We start from the raw sequence: 23284 nt of genomic DNA on the forward strand, positions 1-23284 counted from the left end.
CCTGCTACAAACCAGACTCCTCTATTGTTTCCAATAATCCTGTTGTGGAGACCTGGTATTCTCGATATATAAAATCATATCATCTGCAAATAGCAAAAGTTTCACTTCTTCTTTACCCAAGTGTACTCCCTTGTTCTCTCCCCATAGTCTTATGGTACTGGCTAGGGCTTCCAGTGAAATGTTGAATAAAGGGGGCGGGGGGGGGGGGGTAAGGGACATCTTTGTCAGGTTCCCTGATTCAGTGGAAATGTTTTCAGCTTTTCTCCATTGAGTGTAATATTGGCTATTGGGTTTCGTATATGGCTTTTATTATATTGAGAATTTTCTCTTCAAATCCTATCTATTTTGGGAGTTTTATTAGGAATGGGCCTTGGATATCATCAAATGCTTTTTCTGCACTGATTGATATAATCATGTCGGTTTTGTCCTTTTTCTTGTTAATATGGTGGATTACATAAATTGTTTTTTGAATGCAGAACCAGCTCTGCATCCCTGGTATGAATCCCACATGGTCATGATAAGTTTTCTTTGGGTTTGTTTGTTTGTTTTTTATATGGTGTTAGATTCTATTGGCCATGATTTTGTTAAGGATTTTTTTCATTTATGTTCATGAAAGATATTGGTCTGTATTTCTCTATCGTTGTGGAGGCCTTGCCTGATTTTGGCATCAGGTTATGCTGGCTTCAAAAAATGAGTTTTAGAGTTTGTTATCCCTTTCTATGTTCTGGAAGAGCTTGTGAAGGATTGGTGTCAGCCCTTCTCTAAATGTTTGGTAGAATTCTCCTGTGGAGCTCTCTGGATCAGCACTTTTTTTAGTTGGGAGTTTCTTGATGACCTTGTCTATTTTTTTTGCTATGAATCTGTTCAAGTTCTTAATGCCTGTCTATGATAATTTAGGGAGAGTTTTTCTAGGTATTTGTCCATGTCCTCCAAGTTATTGAATTTGTTAGCATACAGTCTTTCAGAATACTATTATTATTCTTTTTTATTTCATTTGGGTCTGTTGTGACTTCTCCTGTTTTATCCCTAATTCTTGATATGGACATCTGCTCTTTCTCTTCCTTTGTTAAGTTTGCTAGCAGTGTGTCCATTTTCTTAATACTCTCAAAGACCCAGTTTCTTGTTTTGTTAATTTTTTCCATTGGTCTTCTGTTTTCCATTTCATTTATTTCTGCTCCTATTTTTATCATTTATTTTCTTTTGCTGTTGGAGGATTCTGCTGTTGCCCCTGTTCTAATTGCTGGAGGTGCTATGTTAAGGTGGTGACCATGATCCTCTCCTCCTTTTACATGGGTGCATTTGCACTTACGTGACCACTGATAACCACTTTTGCTGCATCATTCTTGTTAGTTTCTAGGAATTTCCTAATTTCCTCTCTTATTTGCTCTATTACCCATTCCTTTTTGAGAAGTGAATTGTTGAGTCTCCAAGTTATTGTCTTTATTTGTCTATTCTTTCTATTGTTGATTTCCAGCTTAATGGCATTGTGTTCGGAGAAGATGGATTGAATGATCTCTGTGTATTTGAATTTTCTCAAGCTTTATGTCCCAGCATGTGGTCTATTCTAGAGTATGAGGCATGTGTATTGGAGAGGAATATGTTTGCTTGCGGTTTTTGTTGTTGTTGTTTTTGCTTATTTGTCAACTTAGATAGACTATGGCTCTCAGACGTTTGGCCAAACACCATTCTAGTTATTGTTCCATAATATATTCTGATATAAATTATAATGCCATTGCCTTCCATAATGTAACCTAATCAGTTGCAATGGGAGTTTTCATAGGTTGTGTTTTGCCTCCACAATAAGTAAACATTTTGACAGAAGTTGAATCTTCATTCTTCCCTTCATCCTACCTAGGTTTCTTCGGATACAGACCTTCATGGCTCTCCATCCTGTCTCTAGTCCTACCAAATTGGGGCCTACCCACCCTGCACAGTTGCAAGAACTAAGTCTTTGAAATATATATTACTGCATGCATTTACATATTGCCGAAGTTCATCATCACAGAAAAGTTATATTGAATGGTTCTGTTCTAAACAACCCAATTTTTCTAACTGGAAATTGGTGACATTGGGATTCTGAAGTCATGTCATTCCTAAAAACCAAAAACATTACATGCATGTTTAGAGTGTAACTCTTTAGAGGCAGAGTCTGGGTTGGTACAACTGATTTTGTAGAGCCCCCTAAATACTCTTACTTGGACTGAGGTCTTTAATGTGTTTTTATCATGATGTTGGTTCCCTCAAATCTCTCTTTCTGCTCCCAAATGCAAGGGAATTACCCCAAGGGGTTGGAATTATCCATGAAGGCCCAAATGTTGGGGCCATCACATTCAGTACGTACTGGGTCAAGCATGAAGAGGTCCACTCCTTGCCCGGTGGAGAGAGCCACCAGGGTTGCACTCCCATAGAGTGCATAGCCAGCAGCCACAATATTGCGTCCAGGTTGCAAGGCATCCTTCTCTGAAGGCTCACCCTCTGTGGTCTGTGGGAGAAAGCAGAGAAACACGTGTGTGATTGTTGTCTCCGGAGAAACCCCTTTGCCAAAGGCCTGAGCTTCCGATCTCCTGGAACCATGGGAAAAAGCATAGTTTTCTGAATTTCCAGCTCTAGCAAATGTTTCCAGAGAAGACTACTTGCCACGCTACTAAATGGATTTAAATAAGTGAAGGCAAAGACCATTCGTGAATGTCTGCTTTATTTTCTGGACTCAATTGTCAATATTCTGTCAAAAAAAAGCACCCCAAGATGTTAAAGTCTCAGACTCTCTTAATAATAATAGTAAGCCATACATACTCCTTAATGGTTATAATAATAACTAAGATGTTCGAGCTTTATTTTGTGCAAGTTCATTCTACATCCGCAATAGATTTTTGAGGTTGATATCTGTTATATATTGAATTATGTTTCCCTCAAAAGATATTTTGAAGTCTTGCAACACATATTGTGTGTTAATCTGGGTAGACTAGAGAAACAAATCCATAGAAACTCATATATGAATAAGAAGGAGCAGTTGAATATTGAGAAAACATCCCAGCCCAGGCCAGATCAAGTCCATAAGTCCGATGTTAGCCCATCTGTCTGATATCAATCTATAAAGTCCTCTTCAGACTCACGAAACACATGAGTGCAGGACGATCACAGGCCAGTGGGTAGAAACTCCTTGGATCCAGTGGTGCTCTAAGTATCTCAGCACTGGCAGGGGTCTTTATGTGGCTCCTCCAGTTCCCAGGGCTGCATCAGGATAGGTTCGTGTGGCTTCTCCTTGGTGATGTCTCGCAGGAAATCAGCAGAGAGAGATAGTATCTCCTGCTTCCAAGAAAGAATACCAGGTTTTCCAGAATTCTCAGGAGAAGGCCATGCCCACACAGAGGCCTCATTGGCTATGATCTGATTGACAGGCTAGACTCCGCCCCTATACTCTTAATCCTCAAATTGACAAATGATTATGTAACTACCACCTGTTGCAATCATATTTTCAAACAGGGTCTTTGATGTTTTCAGTTAACATAGGATCATATTGAAGTAGAGTGGGTTCTGGGCCAATCTGTTAGTGTCCTTATAAAAGAGGCAAACAGAGGAAGGACAGTTGTGTGAAGGTATGTTTATACGCTCAGGAACACCAGAAACAACCAGAGTTGGGAGAAGCAAGACATCATCAGAGGGAACAAGGGCAGGTTGACATGGTGGACTTCTGGCCTCCAGAACTGTGACACAATTAATATTTGTTGTCATAAGCCACCCAGTTTATGGTATTTTTATGGCAGCCCTAGGAAATGAATAATTTATTATCATTAATAACCTTATTGTACAGATGAAGAGTCTGAATAACTGACTAACTTGCCAGACATCACAATGTTGAAGCTGGAGTCCCAGCCAGGCAGAATGGCCCAGAACTGGTCACCCTTTCTTATGCTTCCTTCAAAGGCCTTATCCCTACCTGAGCCTCCTGGGGGACCCTTTGTGCAACACTGACCATTTCTTTGATGAAGCATTTCTTTTTGGCACACAGCACTGACAGCATCCTAGTGTATGTGCCCATGGATGGGGTAATTGTTGGGTCATGTGATTATTTTAAGTTCAGGTTTTTATTTTTAAATAAGAAAACATTTTTAGAGAGATTGTGCTATTTCACATTCTCACTAACATGTAAAAGATCAAGTTTTTCCCATCCTTGCCAACATTTGATTTAGCACTCTTAACTTTTTCAGCTTTAATTAACATGTCATACAATTTAATGTCAAAAAGGGCTGTGCGGTCATAGCCACAATCAGCTTTGGAGTTTTTTCTTCCTTATCATCCCCATTGGTGTTGGCCCCCTGCCCCTACCCTCCTTCCTCCCCATCATACATGGCCCTAAGCAATAATTAATCCAGCTATTCTTTTCATAAATCCATCCATGCTTCCTCATTTCCCCATATGGACTAACATACAAAAGCGGCGGGGCTGGGTGGACAAATAAGGATCCAACAACATTGACCACCTAAAACAGAGAAAGACCTCAATCTAAGAAAAAGAAGAGAACACTAAACTTTTAGAGTAAATTCACAATGAGCCCACAGGGAGCTCTAAAGTCAATGTGTCACATTCCAGTCTAAGCACAGCCGCTAAAACCCTAAAACACAATGCTCTTTGTCTGGTATTAAGGCTGCGCACCTTCCTAGTCTATGGACATTGGGGCTTAGTCCATGTGAGGACCCTGCGAATGGATCAAAGTCATTGCCACTGAGTCTGCCTACTCACGGCAATCCTTTAGGACAGCCTAGCACTGCCCGTGAGTCTCTGAAACTGCAATTCTATGGAGGAAAAAGCCAGGCCTTTCTCCCTTGAAGAAGCTGGGGCTTTCAAAACTGTGGGTCGCAGCACAACACATAACCACTACACCACTGGGGCTTAGAATTTAGGTTTGGGTCTTACAATGTACAATCCTGAGATCACACGGGCCGATGTACATCTTCTGTGTGAACTCAGCCGATTCTTCACTTGAATGGATGCTCGTTTTGACACAAAAATGTAAGACCCAGATGCTGTTTTTGATGATAGACAGGTCCCATGTGATTTCTTCACCACACCCATACTGTCAATGATCTCTTCATCAGGGCACAGAGTGGGCAAGGTCATGTCACAAGAATGATTTGTTCTTATATTAGAACTATGACCAAGTGAGAATCAAAATGCAGTCATCTAACTATGGCTTCTCCATACCTCTGACTTAGTTTTAGAGAAGTGATTGTCTTTTTATTGAAGCTCCACTGACATCTATCCATCATGGGTGGGCCCGCTGGCGTATGAAATGCCAGTGGCATCACCTCCATCATCGCATCAATATGCAAGCCATCACAGTCCTACTGACTGCTAATGAGGCTTGGGAAACTTTTGAGAGATTGCCCTTAAAATTGAACTTCTGTGTATTTTTTGGAAAGCCAAGGTCTAATTTGCACAGAGGAGCCCTGGTGGCATAATGGGTTACATACTTGGCTGCAAACCAGAAGGTCAGCAATTCAAAACCACGCGCCACTGCAAGGGATAATGATGAGGCTTCTAGTCCCATAAAGAGTTACAGTTTCAGAAATCGACAAGGGCCATTCTGGCAGTGAGTTTTTGTTGTTGTTATTGTTATTGTTTTGAATTTGTACAGAGAACACACTATGACAGATGAGTGACTTGGAGCATACTTAATTCTCCACCAAGTTTATATTCTAAAAGGAGAAATATGAAAGATATACACGGGAAATTAATTATTCAAATCAACCTCACTGCCTCAATGCTGATTCAAAACGACCCCCTATGGTTTTCTGAGACTAAATGTTCAAGGGAGAAGGAAGTGCAATTTTGCACCATCTTCGCAATCATTGCTATGCGGGAATTCATTGCAGGAGTCACTATGCATGTGGAAAGTCTTAGCATTTAAGACAAAGGAAGTCTTCCAGAATTATATTATGCAGTAGTCTCTTAAGGTCTATAGAGTTTTTATTGGGTAATTTTCAAAAGTAGGTCACCAAATTTTCCCCCTACTCTTTGTTAGTATAAAAGTTCCCTCTGAAACTTGTGCAGCATGAGTGACCATGCTGGTATTTGAAACACCAAGGGCCAAGCCACCAGAGTACAACAAGCTGACACACAGGTAGTCTGCCTGGTCTGATCCAACTAAATGGTGACAAACCAACTCAGATCCTCTCTATTGAGCGATATATGAGGTAGATTAAAATAGCCCCATGGATTTCCCTATCCTAATCCCCGAACCTGTGGCTATGTTGCTTTGCACAATGAAGGGTCTATGCAGATGTGATTAGGGATATAAACCTCAAAGTGGGAAGATTATCTTGTTTTATTCAGGTGGTCCCAACTTAATCACATGAGCCCTTGAAAGGGGTCGCTGGTGACACAATCGCTGAAGAAAAAATGGGTTCATAAGTAAATGTGATGAAGAAAGCTCATGGTGCCAGCTATCAAAAAATACAGCATCTGGGGCCTTAAAGGCTTGAAGATAAACAAGCAGCCATCTAGCTGAGAATCAACAAAGCCCACATGGAAGAAGCACACCAACCTGTGTGATCATGAGGTGTTGATGGGATCCGGTATCAGGCATCTAAGACCCAGAACAAAATCATACCAATGTAAGTTGGGGGAGGGGGGTTGCGGAGTGGAGACCCAAAGCCTATGTGTAGACAATCGGACACTTCCTTACAGAAGGGTCACAAGGGAGAGATGAACCAGTTAGGGTGCACTAATGAAACACACAACTTTCCTCTAGTTCTTTAATGCTTCCTCCTTCCCACTATCATGACCTCAAGTCTACCTTACAAATCTGACTGGAACAGAACATGTGCACTGATACAGATAAGGGCCCTCAATACGGGGCATCCAGGATAGATAAACCCCTCAGGACCAACAATGAGAATAGAGATACCAGGAGCATAAGGGGAAGGTGGGGGGTCATGGTGAAAGGGGAATCAATCACAGGATTGACATATAACCCCCTCCCAGGGGGATGAATTACAGAAAAGTGGGTGAATGGGTGGCAGAGGACAAAGTAAGATATAAAAATAATGATCTATAATTTATCAAGTGTTCATGAGGAAGGGAAGATGGGTGAATAAGGGGGGAAATGAGGAGCTGATATCAAGGGCTCAAGTAGAAAGAAAATGCTTTGAAAATGATGATGGTAACATATGTACAAATGTGTTTGATACATGGATGAATGTATGGATTGTGATAAGAGCTGTAAGAGCCCCCAATAAAGTAATTAATTAAGTAAGTAAGTAATTTAATTGGAAAAGAGAAAGGAGTAGATGGAGACAGAGAGATGAGACAGAAGACAAAGGAGTCTGAAGCCAGGGAAGATGGGAAGCCCCTCGAAGCTGAGAAGGACCCTCGTCCAGGATCTATGAGAGAAACAAGAGCTCAGTCCTATAACAAAACAGAACTGAATTCATGTAGCAACATTCAATGAGTCTGGGGATGGGTTCTACTTTGACTCTGGTTGTAAGAGATCCTAAGCAGAGGACGGGCCCAGGCAGACATGCTAGACTTCTGACTGACAGAACTGTAAGATAAGAAATGGGTTTTGCTTTAAGCTTTTCAGCATACCCAAATGACTGTGTCATCAAGAGAAAGAGAATAAAGTGTGAATTTGAGATACACAAAGAAAGAAGGGCTCCACAAAGGTCACCCGGAACCTAATCCCTTGCCTGAAACGTGTATCGCTACCCAGATGTCCGGAATAAGGTTCTGCTGATTATCTCAGGTCACTGCATATTTTAGCTGGTGCCTTTAAGAACGGGAATTTCTCCTCTCACAGCTCTGAAAGCTAAACGTCCAATTCAGGGCATTGGCCATGGTGATTTCTTCCTTCAGGAGTATGGAAGTTACGCAATTTCATGTCAACTTGAAGATCTAGAAAAGGGTAGGGGTGATATTCAACAAGTCAATCGGGTCGCAGCCTGATGGTGCCTCCTTGAGGGTGTGGCCTCCTCATAAGGGGGGCCAGGGGACTTCCCCCCTCTCTCTGCTTTGACCTTCCTGATTGCTGGCCCTGAGAGCTGCTGGAGCCCGGCCATGTCTCCATCAACCACGGATCCACACGACATTGCACACACCAGCCTGTGGTACGCTTGCTCTGCATCAGTGCATGTGACTGCATGAGTCTGAAGAGGGGCTGTGGACTAGTCCCACACTCATGGACTTGAGGCGGACTGGGCTGAGATAGTTTCCTTATATACAATTACTTCTTGATATAAAGCCCTCTCTTACACATTATATGAGTGTCACTGGATTTGCTTCTCAATTCAGCCTAACACGTGGGGTTCCTCAGAAAGCCTCTCAGGGCACTTGTCTTTCCCCCTATGTGTGCACATTTCTGGGTCTAATCTGCTGGTGTTACTCAGAAGTGATTAGATTCAGAGCCTGTCCCCCTCCAGCACAATCTTATTAATGTAGCGATGAAGCTTCCAGGACAGTGTAATCTATAATCTCACAAGAATTGTATGGAGAATATAAAAGGAGAATGGCCGATTCAGTTCTTTCGACGAGAAGCCCAAGACAGAAAGAAGTTTACCACTGCCAACAGTAGCATGTCTAAGTAGTGAGAAGACAGAGGCTAGCCCAGGAACCTTCTTAGCATATCAGGACTGAGGAGGCTTAGCATATCAGGCCATCGACTCACCTTTCTGTAGATAGCAAATATGGTCCCGATGGAGGCGAGGCAATCAATGTTGGAAGATCCATCCAGTGGATCGAAGCAGACCACGTATTTCCCCTAAATGAACACAAGGAAGAATAGGCCAGGTTATCCTCTGAAAATCAGCACAATTCCCCCATGTAAGTGGTACTTGTGGCAGACAACTCCACGCCGAAGAGACGTAGAGCAACAGGAGATCCGTGTCAGGAGATGCTACGATGCGGTGGGCAGCGTGTGGCAGCGTCTACACGCTACATTGAGCTCTGCAGCTCAGAGGCAGCCCTGCCCACGGCAGATTAGTCGACACTGAGGCGGAACTTGAGTCCCAACCATCTACAAAGGTCTCTCCTGCCTTCGTGCTCTGGAGCTGCCCTCTCCTCCCTCCTCGGTGAGTTGAGGACATCCAATTGCTGTGTGTTGGAGGAAAACAGTTGTGACCTGGATATCTGCAGAGAAAATCAACTTGGACTATTGCCAAAAGGTACTTCAAGCCAGCTCTCCTTGTACCCCCAGTGGACTCTGTTATTAATTTATTTGCAATTTTTTTCTGGGGCCTTTAACACGGTGAAAGCCATTTTGGGGCATTTTTACCAAATCATATTAGCGAATCTCAGAACACCCCAGAGCTTCTGGGCTGTCTTATCAAGACAGCTGCTATACATAAGTATGTCAAACTCAATCAAACGCAGTGCTATCAAGTCAGTGTCTACGCCCAGTAATCCTAGATAAAGCTTTCAAGACCGTAAATCTTTATGCAAGCAGGCAGCCACAGCTTTCTCCCATGGAGCAGATGGTGGGTTTAAACCACTGACCTTGTGGGTAGCAGCCCAATTACTGTGATAGGAAAATAAAAATACCATCCTGGATATGCTGCATCCAATCCACCAGTCAGAAGTGAAGACCAAACAGTAGAGCAAGTGAGGTCAGAAGTACTCATGCTCCCCTCTCCCACCCCCTGTTGCCACAGCAGCTCCAGACAGCATGCTGCGGTGGGGGGTGGGGGTGGGGGTAGAGTCACCAGAGACCTGCCCTAAGTAATACACAGTGACAGCAGCCTCTTGATTCATCTCCTGGATCAGTGAACACCGGTAGTAAAACAGCCTGAGTCCGTCCCTAGGTGGTGCAAGCAGTTAACACATTGGAGCCAAACCCAACTCCAGACTCCCTTCTGAAGACAAACCCCTGGTGTGTCAGAATAGAAGCATGCCCTATGAAGTTTTCCATGGCTGGGTTTGTTTGTTTGTTTGTTTCAGAAACAAGGCACCAAACTTTTCTTCAGAGGCACTTCTAGGTGGCTTAGCATCCCCAATTTTTCTGTTAACAACTGAAGGGTTACCCCAAGCGTGCCACCTACAGTCACTGTCCAAGCCTCCGAGTGTTTGATAGGCTTCCTTTGAAATGGTGCTCTAGTCTTCGTTGAGACAACAATCAGTCATGCACAAATATTGGCCAACGGTCAGTATACAGAGACAACATACTGAGACAAGTGATTGGGGGGCACACCTAATCTGCCACCAACTTTATATTCTGGAAGGAGAGATAAGAAGTGTGCGCATGGGTAGTTAGTTACGTAGACGTGGTGTAATTAGAACCAATTGGTAGGATGGGTACTAGGTGATGGCACATTTGTTGGACTGGGAGGAGATGCATGAAGAGAGCATGACCTCTGGGGCCAGAGATGATGCTCTAAAGACAGTCCACCCCCTTTAGCTGGAGGCAAGGTACCAACTGGATTACCACGAAGTGCTCAGACTCCAGGCAAAGGCTCTGTGCCACGCAGATAGGGTGAACATGACTTGACTGTGTTCTTTCTAGATCATCCTGAAGAAGTGGCACCTCCCCTCCAACACCCAACAGTCCCCATATTCATTTTGTCTTACTGTACTGTATCTGAAAGGAGCCCTGGTGGCATAGTGGTTACGAGTTGAGCTGCAATCTGCATGGTCAGCAGTTTGAAACCACTAGCAGCTCCATGGGAGAAAGACTGGACTTTCTACTCCCGTCAACAGTCTCAGAAACCCACAGGGGATCACTATGAATCAGCAGTGACTCAGTGGCAGTGAGCTTTTTGTTTGTGTTTTGGCTGCACCTGAATGTTGCTTGAATTTTGGGATCACCAGCTAAACTTGTTCATTAAGATTATTAATCTGCTTGGGAACTTGTAGAGAATATATATCCTCCCTGGCATGCCCCACACGAAACAAGCGGACCACACCGAATTCAGGCAACAACCCTTGACCTTTATGATTCCTTTGCTGGATTAGTGAAATGGTTCATCTGGCAAGCAGTCCTTGCTGCTGAAACCACACCGCCCCTGGGGAAGGACGCGAGTTTGCTGGGAGATGAGAACTAGCAGTGGGAAGGGAAGTGCTGTGCAGTGGCGCAGCTCTTCCCAGCAGCACTCGCTTTCACGGGATGCTGCGATTTCCATGCCCTCATTCATGGCCGCGCTCGGTATTGGCGAAAACCCACGGAAGAGTGTTGGTAAATGACCCGACTTTATTTCCTGAATGAATCACTGCCCTGCCCTGTCTGTTTTTCATTAGCTAGCCTGGGATTGCCAACTAAAGAAATATGCACCCCTTTGTTTCCAGGAAGCATGAGTTTCCAAGGAAAGGAAAACCGCCAGAAACTGAAGAACAAACCAACCACAGATTCTTCCCAGCTCGGTATCTCCATCTACTGCTGAGAAGTGGAACAACAGCCCTCTTGGACACCTACCCTCTTATCCTTGTCTGTGATAATAGCCTCTTTATTCTCTTCGGAGACCAGGACACAGGTGCTGTAGGAAGACTGGAGCATATTGATGACCAGGGCATTGGATAACACATCCAGTTTCTTCACCTCATCCCCAGTCACGTTCACACTTCCTGCAATTCCATACCTGAGAGGAGAAGAGACTGCGTGAAGTCACAGAGACGGGACTAGCAGGGAGAGACAGAGAGAGAGAAGAGAGCTAGGCATTTACCTCATATCTTTCTTTCCATTGCCTTGGAGGCTCCGAATTATAAACACAAAGAAGTCTACATCTTATGTCTCAGCATGGCCAATGCTCAGCCGTGCTTCTTTCAGTCCTTTGAGGACCCTGACGTCCTTTCTCACCCCAAGTAAGATGGTCAGTAGCCCTTGCCTTTGAGTCGATCCCAACGCATACAGACCCCAATGGTGCCAGGAAGAAAAGTGACCCCTTGTAAGATCAAAGACAAATTGAAACCAAAAACCAAACTGACTGTCATCGAGTCAATGCCGACTCACAGTGACCCTACAGGACAGAGTAGATTGGCCCTGTGAGTTTCTGAGACTATAAGTCTTTACAGGAGTAGAAAGCCGTGTCTTTCTCCTGAAGAGCAGCTGGTGGTTTCCAACTGCTGACCTTGTGTTAACCCAGTGCACAGCCACTATGCCATTGGAACTCCCACAAATTAATATCCCCTCTTGAAAATTAAGGAAAAGATGTCCCTCCTCCCCTGCCCCTTCAGAATTCACTCGAGGCAATTGTCATTTCAAGTTCTTCCGTCTCTTGAAGAGTAAATCTGTGGTGTTCACTAGGCTCTGGCAGCCATCTTTTTAAAGCGTCACAAAGTAATCCTTCCCCAGCGTCCTAGTTTCCAGAGAGATTAGCATGCTCTCCAGTGGCCCAGGCCCAAACTGCAAACCTACCTCTGAGCATAAAGGTATTAGATAACCAGCAATTTATCTAAAAATACGAACGTAACTGGCTGCAGCCACTCAGATTTAATCCACACAAGCGCACAGCATTGCTACTGAGCTGACTCCGATTCATCTGCGCAGAGCACAGCTCTTTGCCATGTGCTTTCCCAGAGCTTTCAGACGCAGGTCTCCCGGCCTTTCCTCAGAGGTGGCTCTGGGTGAGTTGCAGGAGCCAAACTGTTAGGTAAAGGACAAAAGCCGGATTTTCCCGCCTGTGGGCTCCGATGGGCGTTACACCTGGATCAGCCCACCTGGGCCGGGTGATTGCAATTCAGCCAATGGGATCAACCTGGGGTTGTTCACCACGCCTCCCCCGGGAACCCTTGAAAAGGGGAGGGGAGGGGAGGGGAGGGGAGGGGAGAGGAGAGGAGAGGAGAGGAGAGGAGAGGAGAGGAGAGGAGAGGAGAGGAGAGGAGAGGAGAGGAGAGGAGAGGAGAGGAGAGGAGAGGAGAGGAGAGGAGAGGAGAGGAGAGGAGAGGAGAGGAGAGGAGAGGAGAGGAGAGGAGAGGAGAGGAGAGGAGAGGAGAGGAGAGGAGAGGAGAGGAGAGGAGAGGAGAGGAGAGGAGAGGAGAGGAGAGGAGAGGAGAGGAGAGGAGAGGAGAGGAGAGGAGAGATCCTTGCGTGTCCCGGAGCAGTCTCTGCCAGGCCGCATGGTCAAAGGAATCCTATGGTTGCCGCGTAAAACCTGATGCTTCTTTGAACTTTCATTAAATTCACTTGGATCATGAGCCCGGCTTCGGCGTGAAATCTTTCTCGCCACGGAGCCAAGGACCGAGGCTGAAATCTAGTCCCGGAGAGAGAGACCTTACAAAACCAGTAGTTGAGCACTTCATTTTTTCTGTCTTTACAATCTCTTTAGTGAATGCCCATTTAGTAACATTTGAGTCCAGTGCCAATTTAATAAGAAAGCTTTTCTTTCTCTTCTATTTTGGTGGAGAGATTTTTCTGGGTTGAGAGTAGATTTTCTTTTCATTTATTTCCTCAACAGCTTGCTTCCTTTTTTTCCTTATTTTAAAATAATATGTTATTTTCTTTTGGGTGGGGTTCCCACTTGACAATTTCTGCACAATTTGTTCAGTGACTTTAGTTACATTTTCATAATGTTTTCTCATTAATTGTGCTCTGAAAACCCACATTTTCCATGGCTGGTTTTCCAGGCCTATCTTCTGAGGTGCTTGTGGGTGGACTTGACTCTGCAGCCTTTCAGTAAGCAGGGTGTGTGTGGACCATTTGCCCATGCAGGGCCTCCCCAGAATGATTAGTCATCTTCCCATCTGAAACACAACCTAAGCTCAGCAAAGGTGTGGATGAGGATGAGGATGAGGAGGTTTCTGAAAGCAGATCAGACGCACAACCCAAATTCGTGTCTTCTGGCTCCAGCATCAAGCATGTTTACGATGATCCTCAAATCCTCTTTCCCTGGCTGAAAGTAAAGTTGTTCTGCAGGCACTTGGCATTGCATTACTCCCCACTCATCTGTATGGTTCAGCCAGGTTGTTGTGTGAAAGCTAGTGTGATTGAAGGAAAATGAAGGATGACCATATCTGGCCACAGAGTGGCCTCATTACAAAACTGCCAAAGGCACCATTGACTCGCTGCTGCCATGGCCTGGCAACCGTGGCCTCCACAGGTGCTGCCCGACTGCTCCCCCAAACTGCTCCCCCACGGTAGCAGCTGCACTCTTCTTGTTGGAGACTGCCTGATGGGTGTCATTAACAGTGAAATGTCAATAGCAGGGAACTACTTTTCTTACTATTGTCACTTAGTGTTTGGTTAATTCTCACTTATCAGCTAGCTCTGTCAGACCTTTCCCACTTGTCACAATAGTAAAACATAGCAGTTCAACGCCTGACCCAGAGCACCACCAGGGTTTACTGGATTGTAGGAAAGAATCTCTGTGTAGAGTTTACCTCCTCCCTATTGGCTCCTCATACCTCCAAGTCAGTTAAGTTAAGAGAGCCACTATAGAAATTATTTTTAGGACATTTGTGTTTTAGAGATTCATACACAGAGGTCTCCTGATGGGCATATGCTTCAGGATGTTTTCAACACAACCATGGAGAAATTCTGGAATTCATGCCAGGTAACACCACCGCAGCTCACCCACGGTCAAAGGCCAGCTTCCCACTCTGCCCTTCAGAGCAGTCCATGGAGCTTGCTTGCATGCTTACCTGGGTTCCTGCCTCCTTTGCCCTCAGTGGGCCAGTCTCTCAGCCTCTCTGTTTCTGAAACCCACGGTAGCCCCCATCCTGAAACGCTCTTCTCTCGAAACGCCACAGCAATCCCCTCACGCAAGCCTGACTCAGAGAGGATGTGCTCCTAATTTACATTACGGTCACTGTAATGTTACGGAACTGTTCATGTGAAGATTGTCGGAATGGGGAAATGTGTTACTACACATATACCCAACACACACACACACACACACACACACGCACACACACACACACACACACACACTCATGTTCTCTGTGAGGTCTTCCCTGGCCATGTATCTAAAACAGCATTGCCATCCACCACACACCCTCAACAGCTTCCCCGATTGATGGCTTTCCTCCTTGGCCCTCATCATCATCACCACGTAACTTTTTTTTTTTAACTAGCCATAGCTCCGAAAAGGTAAGGTTTATTTTTCTCTGTTTGGTTCATCTCTAGATTCTTTGCATCTGGAGAGTTAGTTTAATTGTTTTTCTAGTTAGTCGTGAGATTGTTACCCCTACTGTAAGTTAGAGACAGTTTGTGTTCACATAAGAAGCCCTGGTGGTATACACGTTACTCGTTAGGCTGCGGTCCGCGCGGTCAGCAGTTTGAAACCACCAGTATCTCCACGGGAGAAAGACTTAGCTTTTTACTCCCATAAACAGTTGTAGTTCTCAGAAACCCACAAGGGCTTAGGATAAGTCCTCACTGACTTGAATGCTTCAACAGCACACAAACACACACACCCTCCCCCACTGCCCAGATGCTTCATTTTGCTAAAGAGATTCTCCACCTTCCCGTCCATTCTCCCTCTTGCAGCTCATCTAAGCCCCTCCCTGCCTCGCCATCTTGCATTCCAGCCGTTGAAAAGGTCTTGGAGTTGCCATCTGCCAGAGTCAGCCCCAGTCCATGGTGACCCCCCACACATGGAAGGAAACTGCTCCCTAGCTCTGCTTCATCCTCAGAATGGGTGCTCACTGGATGGTTGTTGGATACAGAGTGCTACGTCCTTCTTCCTAGTCCATCTTGGGCTGGACGTTCCACTGAAACCTGGCCAGCGTCAGAGCTGCACACAAAGCTCCACTGACTGGCAGCGGTGGCTGCGGGTGAGCCGCATTGGCCTGGAACCCAACCTGATCGCTTGCAGAGGACAGAATGAATGCTGACACCGACCTCAGGCTGGTCCGCTTCCTTTCACTTTAACTTGTGAACACTTTCTGCCCACCATTTGCACCTTACTCCTCACCTCCTCCAGGAAGCCCCCAATCCTGATGTTCCCCCCACACACCTATCATTCCCTCCACAGTGGCTCACAGTCAGCCTATGGGAATGTCTTCCCTGCTGGACTGTCTTCTCACTTCAGGTGAGAACTGTAGCTTAGGTGCCTTTTGTTTTCCCATCGTCAGGTACAGAGCCAATCAATATGGATTTACTGTATTATGAAGAAAGGATGCCAAGAAAGTCACTCTCCTGCCCGACCTGCTGTTGGTTTGTCTGTCTGTCTGTTTAACAGCATTTATTGTGTGTTGGAGGAGTCGTCGGGGACCGTTAATGGCTCCAATAGGCAGAGCCACTCATCTACCCATTATATGAAGTTGTGTGGTTGGCAGCACTTCTCAAACTTGTCTCCACTAAAATGTAAGACCAGGCCACTTTCATTGACTAATGAGATCCTGACATTGTGTTCACCCTCACTGACCAATGAAATCTTCAACAAACTAAACAGGAAGAAGCTTCTTTTGCTACTGAGATTTGTCCATATAAGCCCATTATAGCTGAAGAGTGCCTTCTACATGTGGTTTGGTGCTACCCAATGCAAAAGTCTTCTTCCTGGACACCCTGCTGCTGGGTAAGCAGCCTACCAGCTGCTCTGTAGGAGAAAGATGGGCTGTTTGCTTCCATAAAGATTTGTAAACCTTCAGTAACCCTATATAGGAGAGGTTCCCAAATTTATTTGACCTACCACTCCCTTTTTCAGAAACAAAATTACTCTGTATCCTTTCGGTAATTAAAAACTTTTGTAACATAGCCCATGATCCAGGATACAGTGTAAGTATCTTGATCAGCCCCCACTGGAGCATTCTAGCCCTCCAGGGGGCAGTGTCGCCCACTTTGTGAAACACTATTACGTAGGGTTGCCATGAGTTTGAATGGACTAGATGGCAGTAGGTTGAGTAATAAGAATAAAAGAGCCTGGTGATGCAGTGGTTCAAATCTTGGCTGCTGAATCAAGACAGGGGGCAGACGAGGCACAGAGGGGGATGAGGCAGTCTGATGCCGTACAGATGACAGCCTTGGAAACGCTAGGGGGCCGTTCTTGACACATTGTTGGATTCTACTGGCCATTATCTTGTTAAGAAATTTTGCATCTATGTTCATGAAGGCTATTGGTCTGTAGTTGCTGTCTTTGTCTGGTTTGGGTACCAGGGCTATGCTCGCTTCATAGAATTGAGTTTAGGAGTTTACGGTCTCTCTGTGGGACAATTCTAACTTGTCCTAGAGGATCTAGATGAGTCAAAAATCAACTCATCATCAACAGGCCTAGTTTTTGTTTCATAGACTAATTGTATTATTAGTCTAATTGACTCTGTTTCTTTTAACAAACCATATGTAGGATAGCATCAAACAGACTGGGTACTTATCTATGATAGGCTCATTTCCCTGACTGACAGCTCCTTCCTAAGCCCACGCCCTGCCCTCACCCTGCAACTATTTAATGCTGGATATGGTGCGATAAGCCAGCTGCCTTTGAAAAGGACACCAGCAGCCTTACCTTGGAGTCCCCAGATGGTACAAATGGTTCATGAACTCTACTGCTAACTGAGAGGTTTCTGAGAAGCGTCTCAGAAGAAAGTCCTGTTGATCTAGTTCTGACACACGTGAGGTTGCATCCTCGACTCATCAGCAATCAGCAGACCTGGCCTTCACCTGGCTAAGCAGTTCTTTGTACTTTCTTGTTTAAAACAATGAACAAGTGAACAACAACAACAAAAACAGATCCTTTTGCATAGCACTTAAAGGGAGCACAAGCCTGCTCCTCCTTTCAGGTATGGGAACCATCTGCCGCTGTATTGGAGCATGAAGAGCTGAAGTGTGGAAGGTCCGGCCTGGACGGAGCTGAGCCTCAGGCTCTCCTTCCTTTGCTGTACAAAATTCACCCCCATCCCCACACCATCCCCAACTTCCAGCCCACCTACCACCCCTCCCAGGGTGCCTTTCTCTCTCTCCCATCAGGTGCTCCTGTTGTGTCTGCTCCCCGCCCTATCCCCCTACCCTCCTACCCACCCACCCCCCACACACCTCCCTCCAGAAAGAATGGAAACTCCTTCCCAATAAGCTTCACCTGCCTTCAAGTCTTTCAAGTTAGATCACGGATACCGGCACTTTGTGATCTACAGGGAAATTCCCTCGGCATTTTAACCAGCAGTTAGGTTTTAACTGAAATTTCAAGATGGCATGTCTGGTCACTTTCCACACGAAAGCCAGAGAGGGGTTTTGAGCAGTGGCTGTGCTAACATTTCTGTCTTCTCGCAGCCAGCAGAGAACCCAGCAAACAGAGGAGAGTCTCCGCTAACTTTCAAGTTGTGTGTACAAAGTCTGTGCTGGAAAATGCCTCCCACCAAGAGGAAGGGAAGGAATGAGGGGCCGTGGTCTCTAATCAGGCAGGTGACGGGGATAGGGGAAATGCTATTCTTAAGAATATAAGGGCATATGACCCAGGCCAGAGAGTAACCTTTCAGCTCTGTGCGAAGCAATTCCAGGGGCGTATAACATACTGAGGCTCTTGTTAGGAAGGAGAACTTTCTAGGCCATGGAATTCTCCTGCTCACACCGTGGGTATACATTACAGAGAGAAGAGGAAAGGGTGACATCTGAACTGGCCGGATACTGGTCCCCTGACTCGGATGCCCAGAAAATGTGGACTCCTGGGCTGGGCCTGCCAGGAGTGCTGGTTCTGAGATTTTGGCCAGCCAGGCAGCAAATGTCCCCAGGTCTGGGTGGATTCCTGGTACAAAGGAAAACCAAAGAAGCAAGTGCCATGGGGTTGCCTCTGCCTGGTGGCCAGCCTGTGCGTGTCAGACTAGAACTGTGCACCGTAGGATCCTCACTGGCTGGTTTTCCGAAGCAGCCTGTTTTGAGGTACCTCTGAGTGAACTCTGACCTCCAACCTTTCTATTGTTTCGCATTAGCTATTTCTACCCCCACTGGAGGTCATGGCTCCTCCGGTCATAGTACCATCATGCCCATCTGCTGGGCATTTATTATGGGGCTGGCATTGAAGAGGTCGTCACCACACAGACTTCTCAGTGTTTACAGCACCGAGTTGTTGTTGTTGTTCGAGTCTAATAATGTCATTTCTACTTTCCGGTCCGGAAAGCTCAGTGTCAGTATGGTTTTGCACTGGTCTCTTCACTGCAAGGTCAGCAATTCAAAACCACCAGCTGCTTCCTGGAAGAAAGACGGGGCTTTCTATTCCCATAAAGACTTAAAGCCTGGGACACTCACAGGGGCAATTCGAGCCTGTCCTGAGGGTCACTGTAAGTCAGCATCAATTCTATGGCAGTGAGGTGTTTGTTTTTGTTTGTTTTGAGTGAGAGTAAACCACTACCCATTGATTGGGCTAAGCTGAGGCAGGCCAGGGCCACTTCCCTGCACATCCCTGGAGGTCAGCAAGTTTCCCCTGGAATGAGGAGACCGAGAAACGGCACCAGGGATGCCTGACTCCCCCATAACCGGACAGCCTACCCGCCAGAGCCGATAAACGACATGCTGGGCCATAAACCTTGCTGCAGCCACACGGACCTCCCTCTTCCTGCTTTCCTTTAAAAACCCAGACCCCAGGCAAAGCCCGTGATTACCCTGGACTACTTGCTAGACCATGGAGTTTCGCTGGGAGCTCCCCCCTAACAAAGCTGTTTCTGTTTCTGCTCTCCCTTTGTCCTATCAGCTATCTTTGTGTGTCTCCCTGTGCCTCACTTGACCTCTCACTCGTCCTGTGCCTCAGTTCATCTTTACACCCATGATCACAGGGCAGGAAAAGCAAAGTTAGATAAGCACCTTTCTTATTTAATTCCCATGTGCCCTTCAGAGTAAAGTGCCACAGAGTGAGATTTTTGCGGCAGAGAAGTAGCAGCCTTACGCCAGCTCCCCTCCCTGGCATGCACAGAAGGCAGCAGCTGGTGTCCTCCAGGGTACAGGAGGATGGCGGGCCAGCTGCAGGGCCATGCAGGGAAGGGAACACCTGCCTGCAGCACAGTGGGCGTGGGAAGTTCCCACATACAAAGAGAGACAGCGTCACTCCTCAGTAGTACATACCAGCAGCCTGGTAGGAGCAGGGAAGTCAGGTGATCGGACCATGGGGAGTGTGGACATTATTGGCCGGTGAGGCATTACACACAGCTGAGCGGTACACTGAGCAGGGAAGGATGGCCTTGCCCATGTTGACCTAGAGCTCTGATATGGGTCACAAAACCTAGATGGACAAATTCTAGAATTATCTTTGATAGCCTCTATCTCGTGGCATAATGCTAGTACTTTTTCTGTGCTCAGTAGTTGTTGTTCTTCCTCATAGTGACACTATCGATGTACAACAGAACAGCACCTGGTCCTTCGCCATCTTGTCCACATCTTTGAGCCCAAGGTTGGAGCCACTGTGTCAGTCCATCTTGTTGAAGGCCCCCCTCTTTATCACTGTACCAAACATGATGGCATTCTCCAGGGACCGGTCTCTCCTGACATCCTGCCTAAAATACGTGAAGCATATTGCCATCCTTTGTATTCAGAGAACTTGTTCATCGGTGTTCAGATCACTTAAAAAATCATTTTATTGGGGGCTCATACAATCCTTATCACAATCCATACCTACATGCATTGTGTCAAGCACATTTGTACATTTATTGCCCTCATCTTTCTCAAAACATTTGCTTTCTACTTGAGTCCTTGGTATCAGCTCCTCATTTCTCCCTTCCTCCCCACTCCTCTCCTTCACGAACCCTTGATAATTTATAAATTATTATTATTTTGTCATGTCTTACACTCAGACCACTTATTTACCAAGAAAAAATATTTTAAACTATTGGAATTCATTATTTCTTCATTTGGAGATTTAAAAAAAAAGAAGAATCCCTTCAACTTTTGACAGGACTTTCCCTGGATCACTGCAAAGCACATGAAAAGCCATGCACAGGCTCTGTTCATCTTTCTTTTCTCCTCTCCCTACTTCTTTCCTTCCTTCTGAGTGGTTTTTAATTTTAATTACAGAAAAAATTGGATAGAAAATTCAGGGTCCTCCTATATTGTCCCTACCCTTCCTCCAACATCTACCCTTGGTTTCCTCTATTACCATCTTACACTGGTATAGTATTTTTGTGACAATTAATAAAGCAGTATTAATAAAATTACCCACAGTCCATAGTTTACATTAGGGCTCACTCTATGTGCTTTGCAATTTGTGGGTTTGGACAAATGCATAGTGTCATTTCCTTCATTGTATTATCATACATAATAGTTTTGCTGCCCTAAAAAATGCCCTGTGCTCCACCTCCCCTCCCCCTCCCACACCCAAGTCTCAACAACTATTGGTTTTTCTGCTAATACTTTGTTGCAATCACAGACTTAAACTGAACACTGGTCCGTGGCACTCTGCAGTAGCAACATGGATGCTTGCCCAATCTGTACATGGGCAGAGTGTAGAGGAAGAAGGCTTTGGCATACAGTCCCTCTTTGTCCTAATGGCCTTCAAGCTTCCTGGACACCAAGAGGAGAAGAAGATAAAAAAAGAGAAGAAAAATGTAGCGAGAAAAAGACTCCTAGTCTGGGTGGACTAGAGAAACAAATTCACAGACACTCATATGTGTATAAGAAAGAGCTTTATCTACAAAAACAATCGGTTATTAAGAAGACATCCAGATCAGTCCAGATCAAGTTCATAAGTCCGATATTAGCCCATATGTCTGATACCAATCTGTAAATTCCTCTTCAGACTCATGAAACACATGCAATGATGCAGAATGCAGGAAGATCACAGGCCAGTGGGTGCAAAGTCTTGTGGATCCAGTGGCGGTGGAAGCATATCAGTGCTGGTGTGGGGCTCCATGTGGCTCCTCCTCTTTCAGGGCCCTAGCATAGCTCTGTGTGTCTTGTCATCAGGAATATCAAGCAGAGAGTCTGTTTGTATCTGGCCTCCAGTGAGCTATTTATCTCTGTGGCGCCTCCAAATAAGGTCATCAAGCTGTGACCTGATTGACAAGCTAGGCTCCATACCTTCACAAGTTGGCACCAGATTATGAAACTACCACATGCCCTCAGAAGAAAATGTTTTCAGAAGAAAATGTCCTAAAGCTGATTGTAGTGATGATTGCACAACTCTATTTAATATATTCAAGCCATTGAATTGTATAGTATGTGTATTATAATCAATAAAACGGTTTTGTTTTGTTTTTAAAGAATGGGAAGGGAGATTTTAGTCTTGACTCTGTGAAGTAATCTATTTGGTAACCTAATTCCCAGGGTACTGGTGGAAACCTTGGGTGGTGTGAACAGTTAAAATGCTCTGCTACTAACAAATGAACATGAAATGAAGTAGAAAATAACAGGACACTGTAAACTGTAGAAAACTGTAAGGATCATCAGTGCAAAAATGGGGACAAAGTTAGAGGCCCAAATGGTATAAATACATTACCAAATAGAATGAAAAACTCACTGACAACAAAAATCAAAATAGAAAATGGAAACCTCCTAAAAATTAGACACTTGTATACATCAAAAATGAACCCTGGTGGCACAGTGGTTACAAATCGTGCTGCTAACCAGGAGGTGAGCAGTTTAAAGTCACTAACTGCTCCATGGAAGAAAGATGAGGCTTTCTACTCCTACAGAGAGTTATGGTCAAGGGGAAGGTCAAGCTTAGTGGTTGCCATGCAAATTATGATGCGGTCTCCCCAGACTGGCAGACTTTCTTATCAGAAGAATGGGGGATACTGATGGGAAAGTCAAGTCAGGAGAGGGGAACAGACATGCTTGGAGAAGACCAATATGTGTTTGTTGATAGAAAAAGGGGGAGGACAAACTTCCAAGGAGGGGAAAATGACTAACAATATTTTTAAGGACTCTACGGGGGGAGTATGACTGGTAATATGCACCTAATAAGTCACTTTAGCCCAAGTTTCTATACACCTCCTAGGGGCCCAGGCCATAGTGCCAAAGAACACTGGGGCATTGAATCCTGGATCTTCAAGGTGCACAACACTCTCCAAAAGCCATACCAGAGGGATCCAGTATGGAAATTCTACTAGGTGAACTGGACTCTGCCTCCAACACACCTGTAACCTGAGCGCTTAAGACTGAAGTGGCATGGTGTGTGAAGAAGCAGAAGACAGCTATGCCAAGAGCATTGAATTGTCAGTAGGCAGACCAACATTGTCTTGGTGCATCAATGCCCTACTTGCTGTTTTAAGATCTGTATTATGGTGGCAGATCTGTGATTGATGTTGTCAGTGAATATTATTGTCAATTTTGCCTGATCACCAACTCCCATTGTTGGTGTAAATAGTGTCCAGAAATGTAAGGACTTCGTCTGTACAAGTGAATAATTCAGATAGTGCAATATATAGTTAGCCATCACTTGCTTAATTTTCCTTTCTCAGCAGGGTTTTAAAATTAGTTCCATGGGCTAATCAATGACACTATTATAGAAGA

General features: G+C 45.2%; 1 protein-coding gene across 1 annotated transcript in view; it reads right to left on the minus strand.

Moving 5' to 3' along the window:
- The window catches only part of FBP2 (fructose-bisphosphatase 2), a 90936-nt gene that overhangs the window by 63953 nt on the left and 3699 nt on the right, over positions 1-23284 (minus strand). Inside the window, exons 2-4 of the mRNA XM_075550705.1 lie at positions 11399-11561; positions 8663-8755; positions 2342-2482 (exon numbers count right to left, since the gene is read on the minus strand). Coding sequence (XP_075406820.1) covers positions 2342-2482; positions 8663-8755; positions 11399-11561 — 397 coding nt within the window. The remainder of the gene's footprint in view (positions 1-2341; positions 2483-8662; positions 8756-11398; positions 11562-23284) is intronic.

This window comes from Tenrec ecaudatus, chromosome 5, assembly GCF_050624435.1.
Source record: "Tenrec ecaudatus isolate mTenEca1 chromosome 5, mTenEca1.hap1, whole genome shotgun sequence".
NCBI lineage: Eukaryota > Metazoa > Chordata > Mammalia > Afrosoricida > Tenrecidae > Tenrec > Tenrec ecaudatus.